This window comes from Myodes glareolus, chromosome 14 (assembly GCF_982192425.1).
Source record: "Myodes glareolus chromosome 14, mMyoGla1.1, whole genome shotgun sequence".
In the NCBI taxonomy this organism is placed as follows: Eukaryota; Metazoa; Chordata; class Mammalia; order Rodentia; family Cricetidae; genus Myodes; species Myodes glareolus.
The window spans coordinates 52,625,438-52,650,627 of NC_142039.1; the positions used below are offsets into that span (position 1 = coordinate 52,625,438).

General features: G+C 39.3%; 1 protein-coding gene across 7 annotated transcripts in view; it reads left to right on the plus strand.

The window, feature by feature from the left end:
- Fars2 (phenylalanyl-tRNA synthetase 2, mitochondrial) overlaps nucleotides 1-25,190 on the plus strand; it is a 427,446-nt gene that overhangs the window by 76,792 nt on the left and 325,464 nt on the right. For all 7 annotated transcript variants that reach the window (XM_087896532.1, XM_087896535.1, XM_087896533.1 and 4 more), the window contains one exon: nucleotides 10,642-11,274. In XM_087896532.1, the coding sequence (XP_087752658.1) occupies nucleotides 10,663-11,274 (612 nt within the window). In that variant the 5' untranslated portion in view covers nucleotides 10,642-10,662. The remainder of the gene's footprint in view (nucleotides 1-10,641; nucleotides 11,275-25,190) is intronic.

The window sequence follows — 25,190 nt, forward strand, 5'->3', positions numbered from 1 at the left end:
CTCCTTGAGACTTAATGTTTTAATAAGACATTATCTACACAAAAGGCCACCATTACAAAAGACAGAAGTACCAAGGGATTTCTCAGGCTTCTGATCCATATGCCCTGGGCTTGTCTTTCACATGGATATCTACTTTCTGTAATGGTCAAGTTCATGCATAATTATCTTGACAAATGACATTCTCATTAATATTGTAATGAACCTTTACCAACCAGTGGAAGCCATGTGCCCCAGGCAGCAATGCCCAGTTTCAGTTTCTTGCTGATGGTTATAAACCCTGCCTTAAATATGCTTTGAAGCCAGTGATAGATAAATAAATCACTATTTGAGCTAAAAATTACTTACATTTATACACACAAGCCAAGAGCACTGATGTGTGATAAGGGGTGGCTGGTGTTTACCAGCTAGAGATCCTATCTGTGTGGGACCTGCAGTTGCCTGTTCTGAGAGCTTCTCTGTTGTCTCATATACAATCTGGAGTTTATCAGGAGAACTCATGGTGATGAATTATTGCAAAATAGTTCATTCGCTAGATGATTGTCAAGAATATTGAAGCAAGGTTACTGTTAATCAGAGGCTGCAACCATGTCTAGAACTCAGGTGCACTAGATTCTGTGAAAAATATACCTGTCTAATAGACAGTGCAAGTAGGAGGTGTGTGTGTGTGGGGGGGGGTGGGGGTGCTGCCATACCACTCCATGTGTATTGATATGTCCTTCTAAGCAGTTCATGGTATTCCAAGTTGATGGTTTCAAAATACATGTCTGCTGATCATTTGTCATATGAGTGATTCTACTTAATTTGTTTCTTACTGAGCTCATGGAAACCATTCTGTGAGCACTTTGGAGTGAGAGTTGTTCATTCATTTGTTCAGTCATTAATTCTGAAGAAATACTTCCTTTGATGTTTTGCAGGCATGTATGCCTGTGTACCATGTGTGTTCAGTGCCCTCAGATGCCAGAAGATAATCTGGAGCTAGAGTTAGAGAAGGTCATGAGCCAGACGTGCATGGAGATCAAAGCTGGCACCATAGAAAGAGCAGACTGCTCTTCACTTTTGAGCCCTTATCTTGCTCCCCCCATTTTATTTTATTTTATTTTTTTGTATTTGTCATATTTGATCAAGTTTCAGCTGTGCGTTTGACTTTTTTTTAGGTTCTTTGGTTCAGAAAAAGTAAGCATTTTTGTAATGTCATCTACTTACTTTCTTTACAAGTAAAGTGAATTCAGCTGGGTGGTGGTGGCACACGCCTTTAATCTCAGCACTGAGGAGGCAAAGGCAGGTGGATCTCTGTGGATTCAAGGCTAACCTGGTCTACAAGAGCTAGTTCAAGGACAGGCTCCAAAGCTACAGAGAAACCCTGTCTTGAACCCCCCCCCCACCAAAAAAAAAAAAGAAGTGAAGTGAATTCTAGAACTGATTCTCCTAAATCCACCATGTGCCCCATGCTATCAGTGTGTTTTAGTTTTGCAGTCATATTGAGTTACTTTCCCTTTGGTTAGTGTCATTGATAATTTATATCTTGTTAGGGTTTCTATTGCTGTGATAAACATCATGAGCAAGTATCTTGGGTAGGAAAGGGTTTATTTCATCTTACAGCTCACACTCCATCACTGAGGGAATTGATGCAGAGGCCATACAGAAAGGAGCTTTGCTCTTCATGGATTGCTCAGCCTGCTTCCTTATACAATCCAGGAAGGATGACCGGGTCGCATCACCCACAGTTGGCTAGACCTTCTCCCATAAATCATTAATCAAGAAAATGCCTCAGAGGCAGGTTCCCAGATCATTGTGATGGGGGCATTTTCTCAGTTGAGTTTCCTTCTTCTTAAATTACTAGCTGGTATCAGGTTGACTAAGAACCAGGCAGCATAGGCAAGATGAGATGAAACTATTTTGTCTATTAGTTTTTGTTATTAATTAAAGTTATAATCCATCTCTTAACATTTTACTGAACCATTACAATTAATTAAAATGCTATTTATGTAAAGACAACCTTCTGGAATCATTTTCAAGTGCATTGGTGCTGGGTAGTAAACTAGGTACATGCCGTGGGAAGGATTTCAAGAGGAAAGAAGAAAAGTAGCTCGGGACTGGTCCATAGAAAGTTTTGACTTAGTATTGGGACTGTGACAGTTTTCCCAGTAGAAAAGCGATGTGGGCACATGTAGACGTTTAGAAGGCCCTCATGTTTCCCCACTGTTTAAAGTAAAAAGATTGAAGCTGAGAGAAGGGGCTCATTGGGGCCTGACTGACAGCAAGCAGTGGACATAGGACCAAGGTTACTTGAACTGAAGGATTCTTACTTGTAATTCTCAAGTCTGTCTGAGAAAGGCCCTGAAGAAATATAGATTCCAAAACTTACTTGGGTACAAAATTTGAACTGACTTGACTTATGAATTTTAGTGTGAAATGGGCCATTGCAATTTCTGCTCTTCTCTCCCCCTCTGACTTTGAATTTAATTTCACTATTAGAATGTTGAAGGAGTTGGCAAACTGGAAGCAGTGATGAGGCAACTAGAAAGATCTGTTAGTAGCAGCACAGAGAATACAGCTGTTACAAACGGCTGTGAGATGTCTTCAGAACAGCATTGCTGCAGTGAGACAACTGAGCGTGGGCAAACTGTGGAATTTGTATACTGCCAGTGACTCCTGAGAACAACGTAAACAGGAAGGGATTATATATGTAGGAAAAGATGTTGGCTGCATTTGTAGGGCTGGGAAGTGAAGAATTGGTCCTGTCCGGTGAGTGGAGGTGAGGAAGGAGTATCCTGTAGGAATTGAGTATAGGATTATGCCAGTGCAGCAGGCGTGACCCAGAGAACCCACATCAAGATAGCTGACAGGAGTGTGGCTTATTTAGACTTCCTTATTTACAGATGAAGCCATAGACTGCTGGAATGCATATTTGCACATCATTTTAGTGGTGCTCTGTAGGAGCTCAGGGAGCTAACTTGTGCCTGGGAAAGTGAAAGTAGATCCTAAGCAGTTCTACATTCGGCCTACTTTTCTGCTTACTGTGCAAAGTGATGTCTTGGTATTTGATGTCTCAACAGTGAAACATCTTTATAAGATAGCCTAGTGGGCAAGAAATCCTGAGTCTCCTGAAGAACGGGTCTGCACAGATCAAAAGCAAAATGAAATGATAGGCTTGCTACAGATTCCTCTTATTCCTAGGATTTCTGAAAGAACTCAGCCTTCACCGAGCTGCTTGTGCTATTACTGGTGCTCCACCCAAACAGGCAATCTTAACAACTGCTGGATCTCTGTGAGTTGAACGCCAGCCTGGTCTACAAAGCAAGTTCCAAGACAGCCATAGCTGTTACACATAGAAACCCTGTCTTGAAAAACAGTAACAACAAACAGACAAAAAAGAAAGAAAGAAAAGGAAAAACAACTGTTAGATTCTGACTATGACCTACTTCCTCACCATGCCCCAGCAGCTCTGCATAAGGAACCTCTTTGCTTACAGGACTGCCTTAGTTTTATCCAAGTTTTAATGAATCCTTTCCTTACATGCAAGAAGTGTTTTCTTCCTTATTAAGATGCCACATAGCATTTGAGGTTTCACCTATACTAAAGGTTTCTTTCATGAGTATAACTGTGAAATGTATTTACAGTTGGGCCAGTTTCCTAAAATTTACTTCTCAAGAAGTGGCACTGGGTAACTGCTGTTGTGTTTATGACAGCTAATTTATGATCAAACAGAGAAAATTGGGCAGGTATAATGTTTTCTACACAAGTGTTCTTTTATTCTCGTAAGAAGTTATGGTATAGGTGGGCATCACACGCGGTTATCTTGCCAAGGCTGAATTTGCACCGACACTCTTGTTTAATGCAGGCCATGCAGTGTCTAGAACACAACTGGACACTTTCAAAGATTTTCTTGTATGTTTTGAAAGTAAACTTTAAAATATAATACACATTTATTCAGAAACGTTTAGTCGAAGTATACAATAGAATGAAGAGCCAGTGGCAACTGCTATTAAATTTTTCCCACAGTTCATCTCAGGCTTCTGTGTCTAGCATGCAGAATTATAGGTAACCATGTAATTATTACTATTTTTTCCTGGTTTTTCGAGACAGGATTTCTCATTGTAACAGTCTTATCTGTCCTGGAACTTGCTCTGTAAACCAGGCTGGCCTCAAACGGACAGAGATCCACCTGCCTCTACCTTCTGAGTGCTGGGATTATAGGTGTAAGGTACTACCACCTGGCTACTTGGGACTGGAGAGATGGCTCAGAGGTTAAGAACACAGGCTGTTCTTCCAGAGATCCTGAGTTCAATTTTCAGCAATGACAGATCTGGTGTCTTCTTCTGGCATGCAGGTAGAACACTGTATACATAGTAAGCATGTATTTTTATCGGTAAGGTTTGATACACGTAATCACTAATAAATTATTTCATCTTTAGGATTCTTTTTAAAGTTATTTATTTGTTTGTTTATTTATTAAAAATTTCCACCTCCTCTCTGCCTCCCTTTTTTCTCTCCCTCCCCACCTCTCCTTCCCTCTCTAGTCCTAAGAGCAGTCAGGGTTCCCTGCCCCATGGGAAGTCCAAGGTCCTTCCCCCTCCATCCAGGTCTATAAAGGTGAGCATCCAAATAAACCAGGCTCCCACAAAGTCAGTCCATGCAGTAGAATAAAAACCCAGGGCCATTGTCCTTGGCTTCTCAGTCAGCCTTCTTTGCCAGCCACATTCAGAGAGTCCAGTTTGATCACATGCTCCATCGCTCCAAGTCCAGCTGGCCTTGGTGAGCTTCCATTAGATCAGTCCCACCGTCTCAGTAGGTGGATGCACCCCTCGTGATCCTGACTTCCTTGCCCATGTTCTCCCTCCTTCTGCTCCTCATTTGGACCTTGGGGAAGTTTGTTATATTTAATGACTACATGATAGTTTATTGTGTGGTTTTTCTATAGTTTGTTTAATTATTCTTTTTTTGGGGGGATATTTATACTGTTTTGAACTTTCTTCTAGTATAAATATCATTAAATAAAACTTCATTTTTAACTCTTGCCTTCATTTTAATATTCCTTATGATAGCCTCCATTACTTTGCCAAAGGGTGTGAACAGTATTAAATTTCATGATAGTGCTGAATTGCTTTCTAAAAAGCTTGTGCCCATAACTCTCTCTCAGGTAATAGAGGAAAGTGCCTGCTTAGAGATTTTTTGTTATTCATCCTTGTCAGCAGGATGCAAAACATACTTTCTTGATGTGATTTTTTTTTGAGTGAAAATGGAAACAAGTAGAGTAAAATGTTTGCATGTATTTTGAAGTAGTCAAATTTTACATTTTTTTGCCATATAGACTATATATTATATCTGTCCTTATAACATATGTCTGATGACTTTTGTCCTGTGGTGACCTTGTGTGGGCTATGGTTACTCACCATTGATCCTTTTCAGCAAGGGAAATCATTATTCTGGTAAGTTCATGAAGTGCTTAGATTTTCTAACAAGAATGAAGGAGGCGGAGAGAGGATTGTTGGACCCAGTATAAAGTTCACATTAGGTCTAGAGAGAAGACTCAACTCTTAAGGGCATGTACTGTTGTGGAGAACCCAAGTTTGATTCCTAGCACATACACTGAGTGGTTCACAACTGCCTGTGACTCCAGCTTCAGGGGACCTGACACTCTCTTCTGGCTGCCCTGGTGCCTGCATTCATGCTCACGTGCATGCGTGTCTGTGCATAGTTAAAGAGTAAGTAAAGTCTAACTAATAAGTCCCCAATAAACTATATTACCATTTTATTGGTTTAAGCACTTTGTTAGATTTGTGGTGGTAAAGAAACTTTGTGTATCATTAATGTGGCCAACATTCTAAAACAACCTTTAAAATTAAGGTGTAATTCATGGCTGTAAGCTTGAAGCTTTAAGTTCTTCCTCCTCCTCTTTTTTTGTGGCAATGTGTAGCCCAGGATGGGCTTGCCTTGAACTCATGATAATCTTCCTGCCTCACCCTGAATGTGCCCAGTCCCTTTCTAGTCACCACTGCAAAAGATAGGAAGAGTGGCAAAGAGTGGCTACATGTGAGGGTGGCATTAAGGTTGCTAATATGTTCTCTTTACATAGGCCTGACATTATAAAACCCTCCCTCAGTTCATTTTGTAGAAGGTAGTTAGCATCTCTTTGTAGATGCCTGACTTCCTGTTGACCTTGCTGTTTTAACCTTTGTTGAGTCAGGTTGTTAAAGGAGTAGTACTTGGGTAAGTTAACTTAGCAGTTGTAGCTGCCATTTATTGGGAGTTTTGTATGGTCCAGGTCCTCTGTCTGTTAATTCACTCAATTCTAACAGTGGTCTAAAAGAATCCTCTCTTGACTATGATCACAAAACCAAGATTATTCTGGTAGTGAATAGTGGAGTCAGAACAAGGAGGCTGTTATTACATGAAATAGAAAGAACTTTTACCTGGGGATCTCATCACTGGGATAAGTCATTGTTCTATTGCTATAAAGAGACACCATGACCAAACAACTCCTAACAAACAAAACAAAATTTCCCACTTAGTTGGGGGTTATCTTAGAGTTTCAGAGGGTTGGTTAGTTCACTATCATCAAGATCAGGAGCATGGTGACTGCATGGCACTGTAACTGTAACTGAGAGCTGTGTCCTCATTCACAGCCTGCCTGGTTTGAGCTATTTGAAACCTCAAAGCGCACCTCCTCCCCCACCCTCCCCTCCAGTGACAAGTCCACTAACAAGGTCTTACCTTCTAATCTTTTCAAATAGTTCAAATATATGAGCCTATGGAGCCCAATTTTATCAGACCACCACAATCATCTATTTAGACTATCTGACTAGTTGCCTGCATGTCCTAATGTGTAGAACCTAAGCTTTGGACTGAATGACTGTTGGAGGACCTTTCAGACTGAATATGTTTTTCTGTTTATCTGAAGTCTACAATTCACATGCTGTTGGAGAGGCTAGTTTATGCTTTAAGATACAATCTTAGAAATCAAAGTTTTTGCCTGTTTATTACAGTCTTGCTTCATATCCTCAGGGTTTTTAACTTGAGAAGCTCCTGCCTTATCCTCTTGAGTGATCGGAATATAGAGTTAGCGTTATGCCCTCTAAGAACCAGTTTTGATTGTTTTGTGCACAGAATCCCTAGGTTTCTTCTACACGATTTGCTTTCTCACCAGCAGTGTCCAAATTTTACTTTTTTAAAAATTAAAGATTTATTTTATTTTTTGTTGTGTATATGTCTGAGTGAATGTATGCTGCATATATATGGGTGCCTTTGGAAGCCAGACAAGGATTCAGATTCCCTGGAGTTGGAGTTACAGGGTCTTCCATACTGCCTGTCATGGGTATTAAGGACTGAGCTCTGCTTCTCTGGAAGAGAGGTACATATTCTTAGCTGCTGAGCTATCTCTCCAGCACCCTGTCCCCTCATTTTACATCTGTTCATCTTAGTGTATTTGCATGTCTGTGTATTGTGGGTCATTGTTTGTGCTGTGATGCCTGTGTAGAAATCAGAGGACATTTGGGAGTCTGTTTTTTCCTATCATCATGTGGGTCCTGGGTTTGGAACTCAGAGGTTATCCAGCTTGGCACCAGTGCTTTTACCTGCAGGGACATCTTGCCACCCCCAAGGTCTACATTACTAGAACCAATCTCTTACGTCAGTTTTGTCCAACATCTCTTACTGTTTTGTGGACATCACAGCATAGCCAGCTAATTTATAATTTTCTCATGTATGATCCCTGTGTATCCTGCCAGCATACTGAAATCATCTACACAAACAAGATTTCCATTTATTCTCAGTCTCAGCGAAAGCATGGCTAAAGTCTCTGGGTTCATTTTACTCAGGTCAGCTCTTATTCATTGGGCAGTGAGTGAAATTCCTTATGAACAGAGTCTGGATTTATCCTTCCTCTATGAGATGTGTGTTCTTTCATCCTTTTGTCAATGATAAAGAACCTAAGAGAAGAACTTAAAGGTTAAGCCACATATGTATTTCTGTAAAGTTGTCAGCTGTTCACTGTTTTGTCTTTCATTCAGATGCCGTTCTTTGTCCTTTGTATTAGTTAATAATTAATACATGCATTTATACTTTTTCTACTTTCTGTGTCTGTATAGTCTACATATATATTTAAGGAAATTTTATTAATAGTGCAAAAAATCTTCTCAGTGAGTTAAGATACAATAGGAGTAAGCACATTTTTTTTTTCGAAGGACCAGATCATACTTCAGATAATTTGTATTTGTTGGGATGCTTGTATTGGAAAAGTCACTCTGAAAATGCCCTTTGCTGTGTTTTGGAGGCTTTATGTACAAAACCAAGCCAGGGACGGATTTGGCCCTTGGTTCAGATTATTTTGTTCATTTGTTTAAGTGTCAATTTAATTTCTAACATAGAAGTTTATGAATTTTATTCGGTTTAATTATTCAGTGCGATGTTTGGCCCAAGTTATTTGGGTGAGTCTAAAGTTAAGGGAAGAAACTATATTGAAGAGACTTGGGCCTTTGAAAGGTACTTAAATTGCTTAGAGTTTTGAACTTTATTTCCTGGGTGGGTGAAGACATTTATGTAGATTACTGCATGTGTACTGGCTTTAGTTTCCTTCTTGGCAACTGGCTATGAATGATTCTTACCCAGAGTTGTGATAGATTATATGCAAAACACTGTACTAGTAGAACAGTGCTGTCTTGGGATGCCTTCCTGGGCATCCTGAGTTTTCAGGTGACATATTTCTTAAGGAGAAATTTGGCAGAGGCAGAGGGAAGGCTTTGAATTCACAAAAAGCCTAAATAAATAAATAAATAAATAAATATGAATAAATAAACATTCCCCCAAGCCAAAACCAAACCACACCACAATTCCAGTCCTTTGTCCTGCTTGAAAAGAGATGCTAGAGATGGTAATCTAAAGGATGAATTATTGTTTGAGTATGGAGAACAAGAGTGTGAACATAAACTAGAGCTGAGCAGATAGACCAAAAGTTACAAATGAGGGTGAAAAAATTACGCTTTTATGAGCAAGCTTGACATGTGGGAAGATCATTACAGGACGTTAGGATAATGTTTATCTAGGGGAACCTGGAAGGGCTTTTGTGTGGGGGACGAGATATTGATTAAGTAAAACACTGTTGACAACCATGAATAACTATATAGCGGTACCCTTTTCGAACAATTCTGAACTTTGTATAACAGCCTATGCCTGTGGAAGAAAGAAATGTTTTCTTATAGCTTGCCAAGAGTGCTGAACTGGGTAACTAGCAGCCTAACAGTGTGGCTTTGTGCTAGGATATATAAGGCTGCATGTGAAAATTTGAAATTCTTATCTACTGCAAGGACAAGTTACTGAACAACGTAGATGGGAAGACAGATTACAGTTGAAACTCAGCCAAAAACATTAGAAGCAATCCCGACAAAATAATGCCATGTGCATAAATCAGAGTGTTCCTGGGAATCTCTGACTCTTCGGTATCATCATAGATCTAGGAACAGGTTTCCAAGAAGTTATTCCCACTTGCAATTTTGAGTCTGGCAACTGTAATGCTCAGGTATGTGTGAGGTAGGCTTTTGGCAGACCATGGAGCTCTATATTCTTGGTGGGATTGCATGAGTCTTGAAGAAAGTAACTGACTTGTGTATTTTAAATTATCTCAAAACAAAAGTTTTTTAATTTTTTTTTTAATTTAATTTAATTTAATTTAAAAAATTAAAGTTTTTTAATTTAATTTTGAAATTAAAAAATTTGAGTTACTTAAGTTTAAAAACTTAAGTTATTTCTTGATTTTCTACTTTGATCTCTAGTTACCCTTGTTAATCAACCCCCGAGGGAGTTCACAACTGTTTTTGTTGAAGTAAAGAATAATCAGTGTTAGAAGATCACTCACTATTTTTCGACTAACAGGCACAGAATTTGGGCATCTATTCCTGGGTATTTTTCATTATCTTAGAAGTCATGTTTGCTGTGACAGTTCTTAGTTTGAAAATTCTACAATCTTATTAAATTGTATGCATATTCTCTCTCTCTCTCTCTCTCTCTCTCTCTCTCTCTCTCTCTCTCTCTTCTGCCCCAAGGTCAGTCCTCTGTCTTCTGTCAACTTTGTGTCCTTTTTTCCAGTAAATTCTCTTCTGGTAGTGTTTATTGTATGCATGTATTACAGTAGACACTGCAAGATGAAAGGTGTGCACCACCATATTAGAATCCTATTTTGTGGTATAAGAGCACACCATAGACTGAGTAATTTATAATAAAAGGAAACTTGTTTCTCATAGCTGTGGAATTTGGGATCAGTGATCAAAGCATGAAGCCACACCTTTCTATTTCGATCATCTCATGGCAAAAGACAGAGAACAGTGTTTGAGCTTTTCCTTGTATGAGAAGCTTCCTCCCACCCTAGTTAACCCACTCTTGTGTTCCAGAGGCAGAGCCCTCATGCTTCACATGTTTTTGTACTATTAGATAGCAGTGCAATTTCAACATGGTTCTTGGGAAGGACATTCAAATTATAGCAGCCTGTCCATAGATATTTTCAGTTGTCTTCCTGTGGTGTGGATGTGATAGGAGGGACACATACATGTCACTTAGAAGATAGTGATCTTGTTTAGATAACATAAGACACATTTGTTATTGTCTGCTGAATGAAACTTAACTTGTGCTTTTCCTATGTGCTCCTTCTAGAATTTCTGAGAAGCTTCTATAATGGTCTGTTCAGCTTTCATCCGAGCTGCCCATGAACACATCTACCTAGTAAGGAAGATCAGCCATGTCTTCAAATGCCATCAGCGTCGGGCTTGGGGCTCAAGGCCCGCTGCATCCCAGTTTCCTGCCCAAGGTACTCCAGGCAGTGTGGTAGAGCTGCTGGGCAAATCCTACCCTCAGGATGACCACACTAATCTTACTCAGAAGGTCCTTTCTAAGGTGGGCAGGAACCTGCACAATCAGAAGTACCACCCTCTGTGGCTGCTCAAGGAGCGGGTAAAGGAACACTTCTACCGGCAGTACATGGGCCGCCCCAGGACCCCTCTGTTCTCCGTCTATGACCAGCTGCCTCCAGTGGTCACCACCTGGCAGAACTTTGATAGCCTGCTAATCCCAGCAGACCACCCCAGCAGGAAGAAGGGGGACAACTATTACCTGAACCGGGTGCACATGCTGAGAGCACACACGTCAGCACACCAGTGGGACTTGCTGCATGCAGGACTTAATGCCTTCCTCGTGGTAGGTGACGTGTACCGGCGTGACCAGATTGACTCCCAGCACTACCCAGTTTTCCACCAGCTGGAGGGTGTCCGGCTCTTCTCCAAGCACGAGGTGAGTCTTTAGATGTGTCTTGTTGTTGAAGAACATTTGTGTTGATGTCACTGAAGACTGGTGATCTGCAAAACTCGGAGAGTTGTCCTTGATCTTCTTTTCCACCATTGACCCATCCGTTATTCACGATGTCTTTTATGTGCATTGGGCTTCTGAGCCACAGTGTGTCTGCTTTGTTGTTTCACATCACTGCAAACTGTAAACTTCAAAACAAAGTTTTCTTTATCACTTGTCTCTTCTGGTCCCCTTCTCTCAGTACTGACCTTCTCTACACTGGGTTACTACTTATAAGCTGCTAGTGGTTCACATCCAGCCTAATCCAAGCTCCGTGAAGGCGCAGCTCTGAACCTGTGCTCAGACTGTCCGTTTGTATTGGTGGAATTTAGTGCTGGTGTCCTGCTGCTGCGGAGTGATGCTCTCCTGTGCTGAGGGGACTGCAGGTGTGCTTGTTGGACCATTAACTATGCTACGTCCCTCAGCTCCTTCTCCTTGTCTGACACTGAGAGTGGTGCGTGTTTTAATTGTTAATGTTGATGTGTGTTTGGATGTAGAGCCCTCTTGTTCAGAAGTCTGATACTCAAGTCATCTGCAAAAGTTTTCAAATTCATACATCTGTTTGATGCTGTCCTAATGTATGCAAAGTATGAAAACTCTACAAAGCTTGAACCCACTTACTAAACAGTAATCATAATAAGCATGGTAGCTCAAGCTTGTCGCAGAGGCAGGCACTGGGCTGCAGTGAAGCCCACACTGGGCTTCATAGTGAGACACTGTCTTAGGATAACAAAGTAAAAAAGAATAAAATTGTATCATTACTTTTCTTTCAAATATATTAAGATACTGTCTCCATCTTTTATTGTAAGAGACAGACAAAATTGTAGTAAGTACAAGTGTTTCTTATATGTCTCTAGCAACTCCTTCCACACAGTTTTCACTGGAAAGGGGTATTAGTAGTATGGTCACAAAACTCCTTCTTGCAGACACAGCTTGATGGGCTCTTAATGTGAAAACAAATAGCATAGAGTCCTTAGACTCACAGATTAGTAAATACATCAGCAGGAAACAACTGAAAAGTACCCTCTCTCTTTCTATCTGCTTCAGAATAATGTTATCCTTTACAGCTGGGACATAGGTTAACCTTTCTCAAAACAGGCCTCAGCGCTGGATCTGGGGAGCACAGAGGGCATTTCTAGTACTTAGGTTGTAGTTATTTTTCAAGGTAGATGTAATAACCATTAGAAAGGATATGGAAACATTAGGGCACTGAAAGGAAATGGACAGAGACAAGTTGGAGTCTAGAATACAACCAAGTGGTAGAATGCCACTTTCCATTCACCTGTGGTGCGATGCTGTCCATGGCATGGCATTAGACAGGTGTTCAGTCTGGCTTACCTTGTCAAAGAACACATTAATGTGTAAGCCTGCGTGTTATGGTAGAGATGGATGAAGGCTGAGAGGCTGATAGTGACATTCTAATGGGGGGAGGGGATTGAGTCTACGAAATCAAGTTAGCTTTGAAAAGAATACTTAGTTTCCTTTATAAACCCTTTTTTTGGTTTATATTTGTTATAATCCAGTCCAATTTTCCAGGCACCATGTGTAGCTACTCTTGTCTAATATCGAGACTGCTTTCTGGTTTATTGTTTAGTGAATTATGCTCCTGTGTATATAACTGGCTTATTTTCAGGTTACAAGATGCTTCATTCAGTTTTCAATGCTTCATTTACTTCTAGTAGTAAAAAACCTATGAGCTAGGTCATCTCACTTCTGCACAGAAAATATGAGGTCTGGAAAGTGACTTAATTGGGATTGCACAGCCAGCCAGTGGCAGAACTGGAAGACAGGTCTCCTAAGTGCAGTGCTCTGCTCATTTCCATGGTCCTGCTTGTCAACGACACCTGTTTACGACTCTGCACGTTTGATACAGCAGTGGTGAGCACTGGAGAGGGGTTGCTTCTGAATTCCTGTCTTCCATTGAAGTTTTGATTCTCAGTCTTCTCTACTCTTAACTCAAGGAACATTTTTTTCCTTATTTTTAATCTGTCCATGAATAAGATTTGAAATTTTTAAAAATATGTGTATATATGTACTTAAAAACAATATATTTTTATTTTCCTAATATTTAGTAAGCTTATATTTATTATATGCACAGGTTATTAGAATTATAGAGTAAAAGAAACAGTGATACTGGATATAGTGCATGGGCCAACAATCCCAGCACTTTGGGAGGCTGAGGCAGAAGGATTTCAAGTTTGAGACTAGCCTATGCTACATAGGGTTGCCCTGCCTCAAGAGGAAAAAAGTAGAGAATGAAATATTGATAATAACAGAAATGAATGAACAATGATAACATATTAATTTAGCAATTATTGAAAAAAGCTCTTTTGTTCTTTGAATAAAGATAAATAAAAGTAACGTCTGCACCAGTTTTGATGGAGTAATTAACATAAGTGTGCTAAAGCTCCAATCTAGAGAACGGATAGAGTCACACCACACTTTCTAGAAGTATAGGTTTCAATTTAATCTATGCCTTCAGCACCAATGGAGGGAGAAAAGAAAAATGCAGAAAAATGACTAATGTAGAAAAATATCTTAGTTCAATAGAAGTCAGGATTAGAAGAACGCAAGCCCAGATCATCAGTTTAGTATGAGTTCTAATGCGTGAATATCCCATAGCAACGTTGGGTAAGGCTAGCAGGTGCAAAAATGCATGATCAGGTTGGATGTTCAGAGAACCAGAACACTACAGAGAGTGGGGAGAAGAATGGGAAGGATTGTTCAGCAAATGCTTCCCCAAAGATGTCAGATGCAGCTGCATTAACATTAGAAGAAGACTTTATAGAAAAAAAGAGAAGTGTGGATGAAGCCTGAAATAGGAAAGGAACCTTGTGAATTACAAACTTTCATCTGCCACTATTATAACCTTGTTATATGAAGCAACACTGATTACTTAAAGGTCGAGTTTGACAAATACTTGGTCATGGTCAAAGATGTTAAGTGATTTCAGTCACACACCTGTCATTTTCTGGACAAAATGTATAAAGGTATAGAAGTCAGAAAATGTTATTAACAAGCTTGATGTACCTTTAAGAATTCTGTCTGTTGTCTCTGTTTGCATGTTGTATACAAATTAATGAATTCAGTATTTGTTTTGAAATGTCACAATCATTTCATATTGTTCTAAATAAAAAAATAGAAGGCAGATGTGTATGCAGTTTTGGATATCCCTAAGTCTTTGCAGAAGAACCGAGCCCTAGAACAACAAAACTAAAACTTGTACAAAATGCAAACCAAGTTATAGAATGAGTTTATAGAGGTCTACAGCAGTGCCTGGAAAAAGGAGAGCTTCCTAAAGAACCACTCAGAGAGCAGTATTTGGATTACCGAATTTCCTAGCGGCACTTTGATATGACATTCTCTTAAGAGTGCAAAGATTGAATGTCAGTGATTACCACCATCATAAGAAGAGGATCTGTCAGGGGCTCAGGAGGGAGCACAGGTTGTAAAGTACTTGTTGTGCCAGCATGAGAACCTGAGGTCCCTCTCCAGTATCAGTGACATTAGCTTTTTACAAATGCTAGAAGTGGAAGCATGCACTTGAAATCTCAGTGCTGGTGAGGCAGAATAGGCCAGGTCCCTGGGTTTCATTGGTTAGCCAGCCTAGCTTAATTCATAAGCCCTAGGCCAGTGGGAGATAGTCTCAACAAACAAGGTGAATGGTACCTGAGAGATGTTGTTCTGGGTTATTCTCTGGCCTCCAAGTGCATGCACACCAGCATACACAGGTGCACCCCTCTCCACACACAAAGGAGAGGGTCTGTTAGAGGTGTGTCTCTTGATGGGGGCGGGGCATGGCTCTGACTATAAAGACATGACTTGCCAGGGCAGTTGTATTTGAACACAGTCAAGCTCTGGACCCATCTATCACATTATAGGAACCGTAAAGAAGAGAGGAACATATGAGGTTATGGCACAGAGAAGTAGTAACCCAAATGCTGACCGTGGGGAATGGCAGCAAGTCTACCCAGGATGTGACGTACAGAGTGAAGTTGAAGGGAACCAAATGCAAGTGCTTGAAAATGTTTAAGCAGTGGGATGTGTTCAGGAGCTGGAGTCATCGTTTTCTACTGTGTTGTCAGTGGACTTGGCTTCTTTTGTTGGACGGAGTATAGAGGGATTCATGTGCTCTTAAATGTTTCCCGTGAGTTCTGTGTGTGTTGTTGTGTGCAGTAGGCCCATGTCTCTGTTCATAACCCACTGGAAAGCTGAGACTATACCTTTGTTATAGTTTTGGAAGTGGTACTCAATAGAATGAATGACTCAGTTCAAGCAAATGGTAAGAAACACAGAATATTTGGAAATGGAACTTAGGAATGAAGGCTTAATTGGCTCACCTGATCCTAATGTATAGATCCTAGCAAGGGAAAACAATTTTAGGAAAACAAGGTTTAACGTGGTTTGAAAAGTGAATACTAGTGAAACACCTGAAAGTAAGTTCCTTTCTTTATTTAATTTTAAAATGTGGTGAGAATATAAACATTTTATTAAGTCTTTATTTTAGAAATACATAGAAAAGCACCAGTATGGAAAAAAACAGGGTCTTGGGATTTTTTCATAATAATATTGGAAGTGACTTTGGCATTTTATGGTGTATGTAAGAGGATTGGTTATGAATTGTTATTTACTTGGGTATTGAGTGCATCCAGAGTCATCTTTTTTGTGTGTTTACATGAGTTTGAGATTCATCTCCTATAAAATGGAAATACAGAAAACCTTGAGACCAGTCAGTCAAAATAACATTGGCTCAGCCTGTACTGTAAGGTGGCCCCTTCTTTCATGGGAAGGTATGTTAAGGGAATGGCAGGCCGCTTCCCGCCGCCCGCCCGGCTAGCTTTACCCAAAATAATTACACAGAAACTATATTCTTTTAAACACTGCCTGGCCCATTACCTCCTCCAGCCTCTTATTGGCTAACTCTCACCTATTGATTCAACCCTTTTCTAATAATCTGTATCTCACCACGAGGTTGTGGCTTACTGGGAAAGAGTCTTCAGCCTGTCTGGCCTGGCAGCTTCATGGCGGACAGCTCTCTGACTCTGCTTTCTTCCTCCCAGAATTCAGTTCTGTCTTCTCTGCCTGCCTATGTTCTGACCTATCAGGCCAGGCAATTTTCTTTATTAATTAACCAATGAAAGCAACAGATAGATAGAAGACTCTCCTACAACAAAGATAACCATAAATACTTTTTAAAGGTAGGGCATATTAAAGAAAACAGTATAACTGATACACAATAGAAACCTGAAAGACATTCATTCAGTCTGGAGTTGATAGCTTCTCCATTTTCCATGTGATTTGAGATGTAAATTTTTACCAAACTATTAAAGATATGTAGTTTGTTTTATAAAGTAGAAACAAGATATTTATCAAGCTCGTCTTATGAGGGAGGTTATATCTGTTTATATTAATGCTAAATTGAAAGGAAACTTTGGAAATTTCACCTTTATTGGGTACCAGTCATTTTGTTTTAATGAACAGACAAACATTTATTGAATAAAATATTTACAAATTCAAACCAGTATTGTCTCATTCCATTATTGTTTACAAATATTCTATTCTACAAAATTCAATCATGCAAAGAGAAAAAAGCATGTGATTATCTCAATAGATGTAGAAAATAATTTGCCATTTAATTATCTCATAGCATTAAAATACATTTAATTACATTAATGACACATGATAAAAGCTTTAGCAAACTAAGAATATAAAGACACTTCTGGAACTTTGCAAACAATATCTTTCAGGCACTCTCAGCGGCCGTCATGGGTAAGGATGAATCGCTATGCATGTTTCTATCAACATCCACCTCCATTCAGAATCATCTGCGACCCTGATTCTGCTCAGTATTGAATTAGAAAGTTTCCCTACAACAGCAAGAAAGAGAACCTGAAGCTTGGATAAGTGGCTCAGGGGTTAAGAATGCATACTGTTCTTGCAGAGGATCTGCCTTCAATTCCCATCACCCATGTCAAGCAGCTTACAGTCACCCGTAAGTTCAGGTTCAGGGAAACCAATATCTCTGACCTCTTCATGCACTTGTGTTTAAATGCACAAACCCATACACAGATACACACATACACATGAAAAAAAAAGAAATCTTAGAGAAAAGAAGATAGAAACACTGGATAATAGGAACTGAATATGATAAAAGTGATTATCAAAAATTTCATAGAATTTCCAGATTTATTCAGAGTAGGAAGACAATTCAGAAAGGGCATAAGAAAAATGTAGGAACATTTCTCATCATAAGCAATAACAAATGGAAAATGTAATAGCATAAATATTTTATGTACAATACCAGTTAAAACTTTCAAGTCCTGTATATAAATATTGTATAAGATACTCAAGATAGTTATGGATAAAATGATTAAATGCCATTAGATAGATATATAATAAAAGGAGAAAAGAGAGATATGTCATATATAAATACTTTTATCAGTAAGCAAACAATACCATGAAGATGGTAATTCTTCTGTCTTAGTAAATCTGACAATGTCTCCTGGGTATTGGGAAAGAGGACTGGTCATAAAACTCAAGGCCCATTGTTAAGTATAAAGGGTTTGCTTTAGTAGATATTATGACATATAATTTATGCTTGTAAAGATGATTTATAGCAGAGCATCAGAAGGTTGATAAAATAGGAACTTTTTGTAACTGCGATTTGATGTGCCATGTTTTGTTGATACTCATGGGTGACCTGCCCTTTCCTATAGAAACAGAGGGGGAGGGGTTTGTGTGGTGAACAGATGGGGGTATAAGGAGAAAGACTGGGAGGAAAGGAGTGAGCTGAACTTGCCGCCAGGATGTAAAATAAATGAGTAAATAAATAAATAAATTTGTTAGAATAGAGACTTTTAAAATAATCACATTTATATTTATGAACGTACAAAATAGCAGTGAAGTTCCGAAAATGGGAAGATAATAAATTATCTTAATTTTTCTGTGACAGTTATCTATGGAATATTGATCTTGGTTTCTCACTGGATACGAATTCATTCCTGGGTGACTTAATCCATTCTGAAATGAAAGTCTTTAAAAACTGTGGGGAAAAAATCAGAGGTTATTGTTCTTATCTTGGTGGATTTTAATATCTGAAATGTGAGATTCTTTGTGGGAAGAAAGCTCCAGTAAGGAAAAAGTATTAAAGTTGATTACATTAACCTTTGCCATAGATGCCTCTATCCATGATCATTTATGGACAGACTGTGTTGCAGAGACAAAGATAAGCTCTGTCTGGTTGAAATACCTTGCTACACACACACACACACACACACACATGCGTGTGCGCACACGCGTATTGATGTTGGTCATATTAACATGTCTCAGCGAAGGCAAATGTTTCGTTTATGAAATAGCCCAACAACACTGAGTGCTGGTGACTGTGGACCGTGGATCTGCAAACTGGAAAGTGTGAAAACCTGCACCTGACCTACTACTCCCATGTTCTCTCTTGGGTGTGTCTCATCTACCAACAAGTAGATATTAACTTTCTATAAAACTATTAGAATTAGATAGAAACTGGAACAATGCCAGTTTAATGATCTAAATTGAGATGTATTTATTTGATTCTACACGATCATGGACTTGTAGAATTGAATGTCATAAACTTCTCAGTATAATGGATAGGAGAAATAGGATTGATCTATAAGTAAAGGAAAGCTACAGAAGCTTTGGTAATATGGTTACATTTGTGTAAAGTTGAAAAAGTGAACATAATTAGCTAAAATAGTACATAGATGTTCAGTTACATGTTGAGATGTTGCAATGCAAAAGAAGAGAATGATAAAGAAAAATATTATTTTCCGTCTGAGGAATGACCCAATGCCATTAGACTTGGGGTGAGGGCTTTCCAAATTGTCAGTGCTAATGCTCTTTGTAAAAGAGGATATGGATGGCAAGCACAGAGACAGCTTTCCTTCCTTAAACATGATATAGTTACTTTTTCTCAAGCACAATTTACTATACTTCAAAAAATAAAGGGTGGACATCATATTGAACTCTTGATAGAAGAAGCTCATACATGATTGGCCAGCGAGCAGGGATCAGCTTGACTCGGAAGTATGTAACTGAACAGCCGATCAGTACATTTAGTATTGCTGCTGACTACCAGTGGTGAGTAAATCCTAAGAGTCTCAGCCTTTTGGAAGCATGTCCCGCTCCTACCACTCCACAGTTTGGTCATTTTCTATGAAAATAACAATTTTTTGTCCTGTGGTTTGACCTTTTTTCTTTAAAAGCTAAAGATTCAAATGTCCATTAAGAGGAGAAATCATAAATAAAATGAGTCTTATTTGTAAAATGAACTGGGTACATATGTACACGGTGATGAGGCTTTAATCCTGATGTTGTCTTAAATGTTCCAACAATTGGAGATGCACTAGACTGCTCTCTCTTTTATGGCTGTTCAGACTATGCCCAGCAGTGAGTGCTGTTACAAAGTGGTTTGTGTTCTTTGTCTTATATACAGACACAGATTTTACATTAAAGAACTATGTGGCGTAGGTATGAAAAAAAATTCAAGGACATGCTAAACAGAGAATCAGGACTGTGGTGACCCATCAGGAGGAAGGAGTGAATGTGTTGATAAGCATTCCAGTCTTTGCGTATTATTATATATTATGACTCCTAGGATTGTAGGAGGATTTTGAGGGAAGAAATATGCAGGAACCACTGTTTTGAGCTTTAAAACTATTGTAAAATTTGGCAAATTTCATATATTTGATAGATTCACCTGAGAGTCTGTTGTACAAATCCTGTATCAATGTAGTTTGATTAAAAATATTAGTTAAGCATGGACACCTGGAGTGGGGCTCAAAGCTGTTCTGTTTTCCACTGGGCTTGAAGGTGCTCTGTCCAGTTTCACCAGCTGCTGTGCGCTGTGCAGCTGTGGAGGAGATGGGCATCCTGCAGTTTATGCTTCAGTCAGTGCTGCACAGTCTGCATTTCCCAAGCTTGTCTGCATCCCTCCTGCATGCCCCAAGGGAGGTGTGCTTGGATTTTTGTCCATACATACACATAGCAGTTGCTACTTCCAGGTTTTATTTCATGTGAAGAGACTTGTCATTCTGTCTTAATTAGTTTTAAAAACCACTTATGCGTACAATTTAAAATTACTATTTGTAATAATGTGTGCATCTGTTTTGTTTCTCATCTTCCTGGTTAGTCCAAGATTATTTAATTTATAGGAAAACCTGAAACCAGCACAGCAGTGTAGCAAGTTTCATAAAATTGTATTTACTTGTGTTTGTCTTTGATACTTAACTGAGGGCTGGCTTACTTCCTTTCATCAAGTGTTAGAAATAGTATTTTAAATCTGTGCTTGCACCTGACAAATAAATCATTACTTATTTATTTATAAAGATGTGATTACCCTACTCCTTAGAATATTTTTGAAATTCTTATTTTCCTGTAAAGTATAAAACTTTAGGTCTTAATAAATGAAGACACAATTTATGAGGAAGTTATAAATATTTTAATATAAGCATATAGCTCGTTAATATTGATGTAATAACAAAGAAATGCTTTTATAGGAGAGATATGTGAAGGTACACTAAGAAAGCTTTGATGTAATTTCAACCAGAGCACACTTATTGCAATGGCACTTTATCAAAGATGTCTGTTTTCACTCGCCACCTTTTAAAAAGCGAATCGTAGTCGTTGACAGTTTTCTGCAGGTAGGAGCGTGTAGAAGGCTTTATTTCCTCAGCTGTACCCCTTGGCCGTCATGATTTCTAGTGGAGTGTACCCTTTCTTTGGAGCATAGTACAGTGTATATCCTTCATTTAAGTCCCTCTCTGTCCTCCGGCATAGATTCCTTGTAGGAAGCCATTGCCAATCATTGTTATCTCTTCTCCTTTGATACTGTTGCCTTCCTTCCAGATGGTTCATTAGAGCCCTCCTATCTTGGGCTTCCCCACTGTCGCTCTTACTGTGAGACAAAGGTACTCCCTTTATTTCTGCTTTCAGCCCCAAATCACTTTTCTGTCTTTTAGTGAATGATGGTTATTTATTTTCTAGTGTGTGGTTATTGGGTTTCCTTAATGGCCTCATGTGGAGGAGTTTTATTGAGGGCAGTTTAATTTCGCCTTGATAGATCACAGTCACCACATTTCTCTAATCTCTTCTTTAAAAATCTTTTAGGCAGGGCTCCTGTCAAAAACACACTTACTAGAAACAGCTTGTCTTTAATTTTTTTTTCTCTTTTACCCAGGTGTTTACTTACTTTTTTCTCTGATAGTGAGATTATTGATCACAGGAATCCATAGCTCGTGTGATTTGGGTAGTGCCTATTATTGGAAGTCATAGAGGGATTTGGAGGCACATTTGATTAGACCAGTCTTTTCTATGGCATAGGCCTTTTGCATTGTTGATTTCTGTAAGATAGGCTTTTTAGCCCCGTAACCTGAGACCCATGATGCAGCCTTATATAAGAGCTTTTGGTGCTCACTGTTGCATTGTGTAGTTTACTTTCTTGAAATATCCCCTTGTTTATCCCTGGTGTCCCCACCAGATTAATATGTTCCTTGAGGGTGCCAGGCTTATTTGTCTCTCGTTTGTTGACAGGAATCCTGAACAGAGAGATTGCTACTAGGCACAAAGCTTGGATGTCACCTTCAGTCCAGACTGTCAGTTTGCACTCTGCAAAAGATGGCGACTAACACATTTAAGTACATGGTGGTTCATGTGTCTACATTTCTGGTCAGACAGTCTTAGAGCCATTTCTTCTTCCAGAGGAGCGAGTGTAGTAAGGACCCAACCTTGTGGAAGAAATTATGCAGTAAGTTGATCAGGGAAGATCTATTAAGAATTTGATAAAAATAACCCCTTTAGCAATGGCTGTCTTGGAAGCGTTGCCTTCAAGAAATATTGTTATGCAAATGACAGAGAGGGACTGGAGGAATCTTTTGGTCTCTGAGGGAGCCTTTGGGGGAGCCCAACACCCCTACTTGCCCTCCCTGCAGTGCAGAGCAAAGTGCCCCCAGAGGAGTTAGAATTCCTTCCTTGTGACATCTCTCCAGCAGCCTCTAGGGACTGCTTCACATTGTGTCCACTGGCAAAAGAAACACGTTTCAAGGGCCCACCTTGTTCTCACAGAGCAGACAATGAAGGATTGCTTGATTTTAAAGAAGCAATACCAAGATGTTTAGACCCATTTTGGGAGACAGGCTATTATTCCTCCAGTAAAATGGGTTTGTATGGAAAAGCCACACCTAGAGAAACAAACTCATTTGCTGTGAATTCTAATTTAAAGTTTCTGGATATAATTAGTATGTAGGTTTTCACAATACTGCTTCTTAGTACATAGAAGCATGTACTGAATGGTGGAGACTTAGGCTCTGGGACCGGTAATGACATCAAAAGAAGTAGTTGAGCTTTCATTTATTCCTCCAAGACGTCAAGAGAATGGCTGCCATTTGCATAGCGCTACTACAGAAGGCCAAGAGGCCTCCTTAGGTTTTATTGAGTCCATATAAATACAGTGACAATGTCTTTTCTACTAGCCTAAGTGAAGTGTGAAAGTGACAGAAATATATTCAGTGTTCTCGCACTCTTCACAGTAGATGTCACACTTTGCTGGGGACCACATCTCTTTGTGTGGTACATATACCTGGATGCTGCTAGCGGGATGGACTGGCATCGTTTCACATATTTAGCTGAGAAGTTGCTAGATGTTAAGTGAGATGCTTTCCCTGTCAACCTCAGGCCACCCTGGTAGTGGTGACACTCATATCCCATTGGACTAAGAGTTAAGCACATCCACTACACACTGATCCTTTGAGACCTGTTAAGTGTTAGTCTTTGTGTAAGTTATTGTTTGTGTTGTTTAGGATTTGTGAGCCAGGCTTAAAATTATATTATACCAAGCAAATATAAAGCACATTCTTACCAGAAGGATTCTGAGTCAGATGATGAATTTTAAGGGTTTACATTCTCTTGGTTGACTGCTGTGGGATAACCCTTATGTACATTTTGAATATATGTTGCTCTCATTGGTTGATAATAAAAACTGCTTTGGCCTATAGCAAGGCAGGATATAGCTAGGTGGGAAATCCAATCTGAATACAGGGAGAAAGAAGGGCAGGGTTAAAGGAGATGTGAGCCTCCTAAGAAGCAAGATGCCAGCAGACTGGTAATGCTATGGCCACATGGCCATACATAGATGAATAGAAATAGTTAATTTAAATGTAAGAACTAGTAAGTAATAAGCCTGAACTATAGGCCAAACATTCTGTAATTAATATTAAACCTCTGAGTTTATAAGCGGCTGCAGGATAGAGAAACCTCTGTTTACAGTTGATAATTCTAAATTTTTAATTTTTTTAAGGTCACTGACTCCTAAATAAGGTCAAATCCCTTTGCTTGAGTTACATTGATTCTTTCCCCTTTCAGGATGTGCTGTCTCTCTTCATGAGGGTCTTGCGGTGGGACTGTGTAGAATATGCATTACCTGTTTCGGCAGTAATGGTACAAATGATTATTTGAACTCTGGTATGTCATTTTAGAATTAGATTGTTAAATACTGATTCTGTCATATGTTAATATATACTCTAGGATTTATCAAGTAAGCTACAACAAATTCATCCACAATGAATCAAGTGCACTAGTGGTGATTTATTATTGAAAGACTTCATCCTTGTTTGGAACCTGCAGTCAACACAGAGGATCATTAAAGATCTGCTGCTAGTTTCATTCAGAAGAATTGTGGGAATTCCAGCTTTCCAAATGTGTCTCAAAGCCTAGGAGTTTGTTTTCATTGATGGTGGTTCTTCAGAACAACAGAACCCATGGAGTTCAGGTGTCCTCAGGATTTCTCCACTTTGTCCTTTTCCCTCCCTCCCTCCCTCCCTCCTTCCCTCCCTCCCTCCCTCTCTCCCTCCCTCCCTCCCTCCCTCCCTTTCTCCCTTCTATAATCTTTGTTTTATTGAAAATAGGCTTTTTTCATCTAATATGTTCTGATTATGGTTTCCTCTGCCCCAGCTTATCCTAGATCCTTGCCACTTCACCACCCACCCAAATCCACACTGCTTCTTTCTCTCATTAGAATACAAATAGGGATCAATAAATAAATAAAATATTAAAAATAAAATAAAAACAAATAAATAAGATTGAGACCAAACAAACAAGAAAAAGAGCCAAAGAAAAGCACTAGAAACACATATATGTTTAGAGACATGTTCACATACACAGAGATCCCTTAAAAGCACAAAGCTAAAACTATGATCAGTATGAATAGGACATCCGTGATTTTAAAAAAAAGGATCCTAATAAAGAATTAGGAGACAGAGAATCTCAAAAAAAAAAAATGCCATTGAGTTTAGTTGGCTGTCTACTGCTAGGTATAAGGCCTTCCCTTAAGTGTGGTTTATATACCCAGTGAGACTCTGTTGGAGAAAACTAATTTCTAAAATTTTTAAATTAATTGTTTTTTGAAAGTGGTTATCAATTAGAGATAACTTGTGGGTTAAAGATGGGGGTATATGTCCACTTCCCGTGTCAGTCCTAGGACCCTAGCTGGGTGGTCCAGACCTGTGCATACCCTGTGCACGCAACCAGTTTCTGAGTTCATACATGTGTTGGTTGTGCTGTGTTTAGGTCTTGCGTTCGTGCTGTCCTCTATCACCTCTGCATCTTATAATCCTTTCACTTCCTTTTCTCTAGGGTTCCCTGAGCTTCTAGGGGAGAGATTTGATGGAGACATCCCATTTAGGACTGAGTGTTCCACGATCTTTCACCCTGTGCAATTGTTCAGTTGTGGGTCTCTGTATTTATTCCCATCTCCTGTAGGAGCAAGCAGAGTGGGTGTTCCTTTCTCCTTTAAACTGTTGTCTGTCATGAGATCCAGTTCACACGGGGACGTG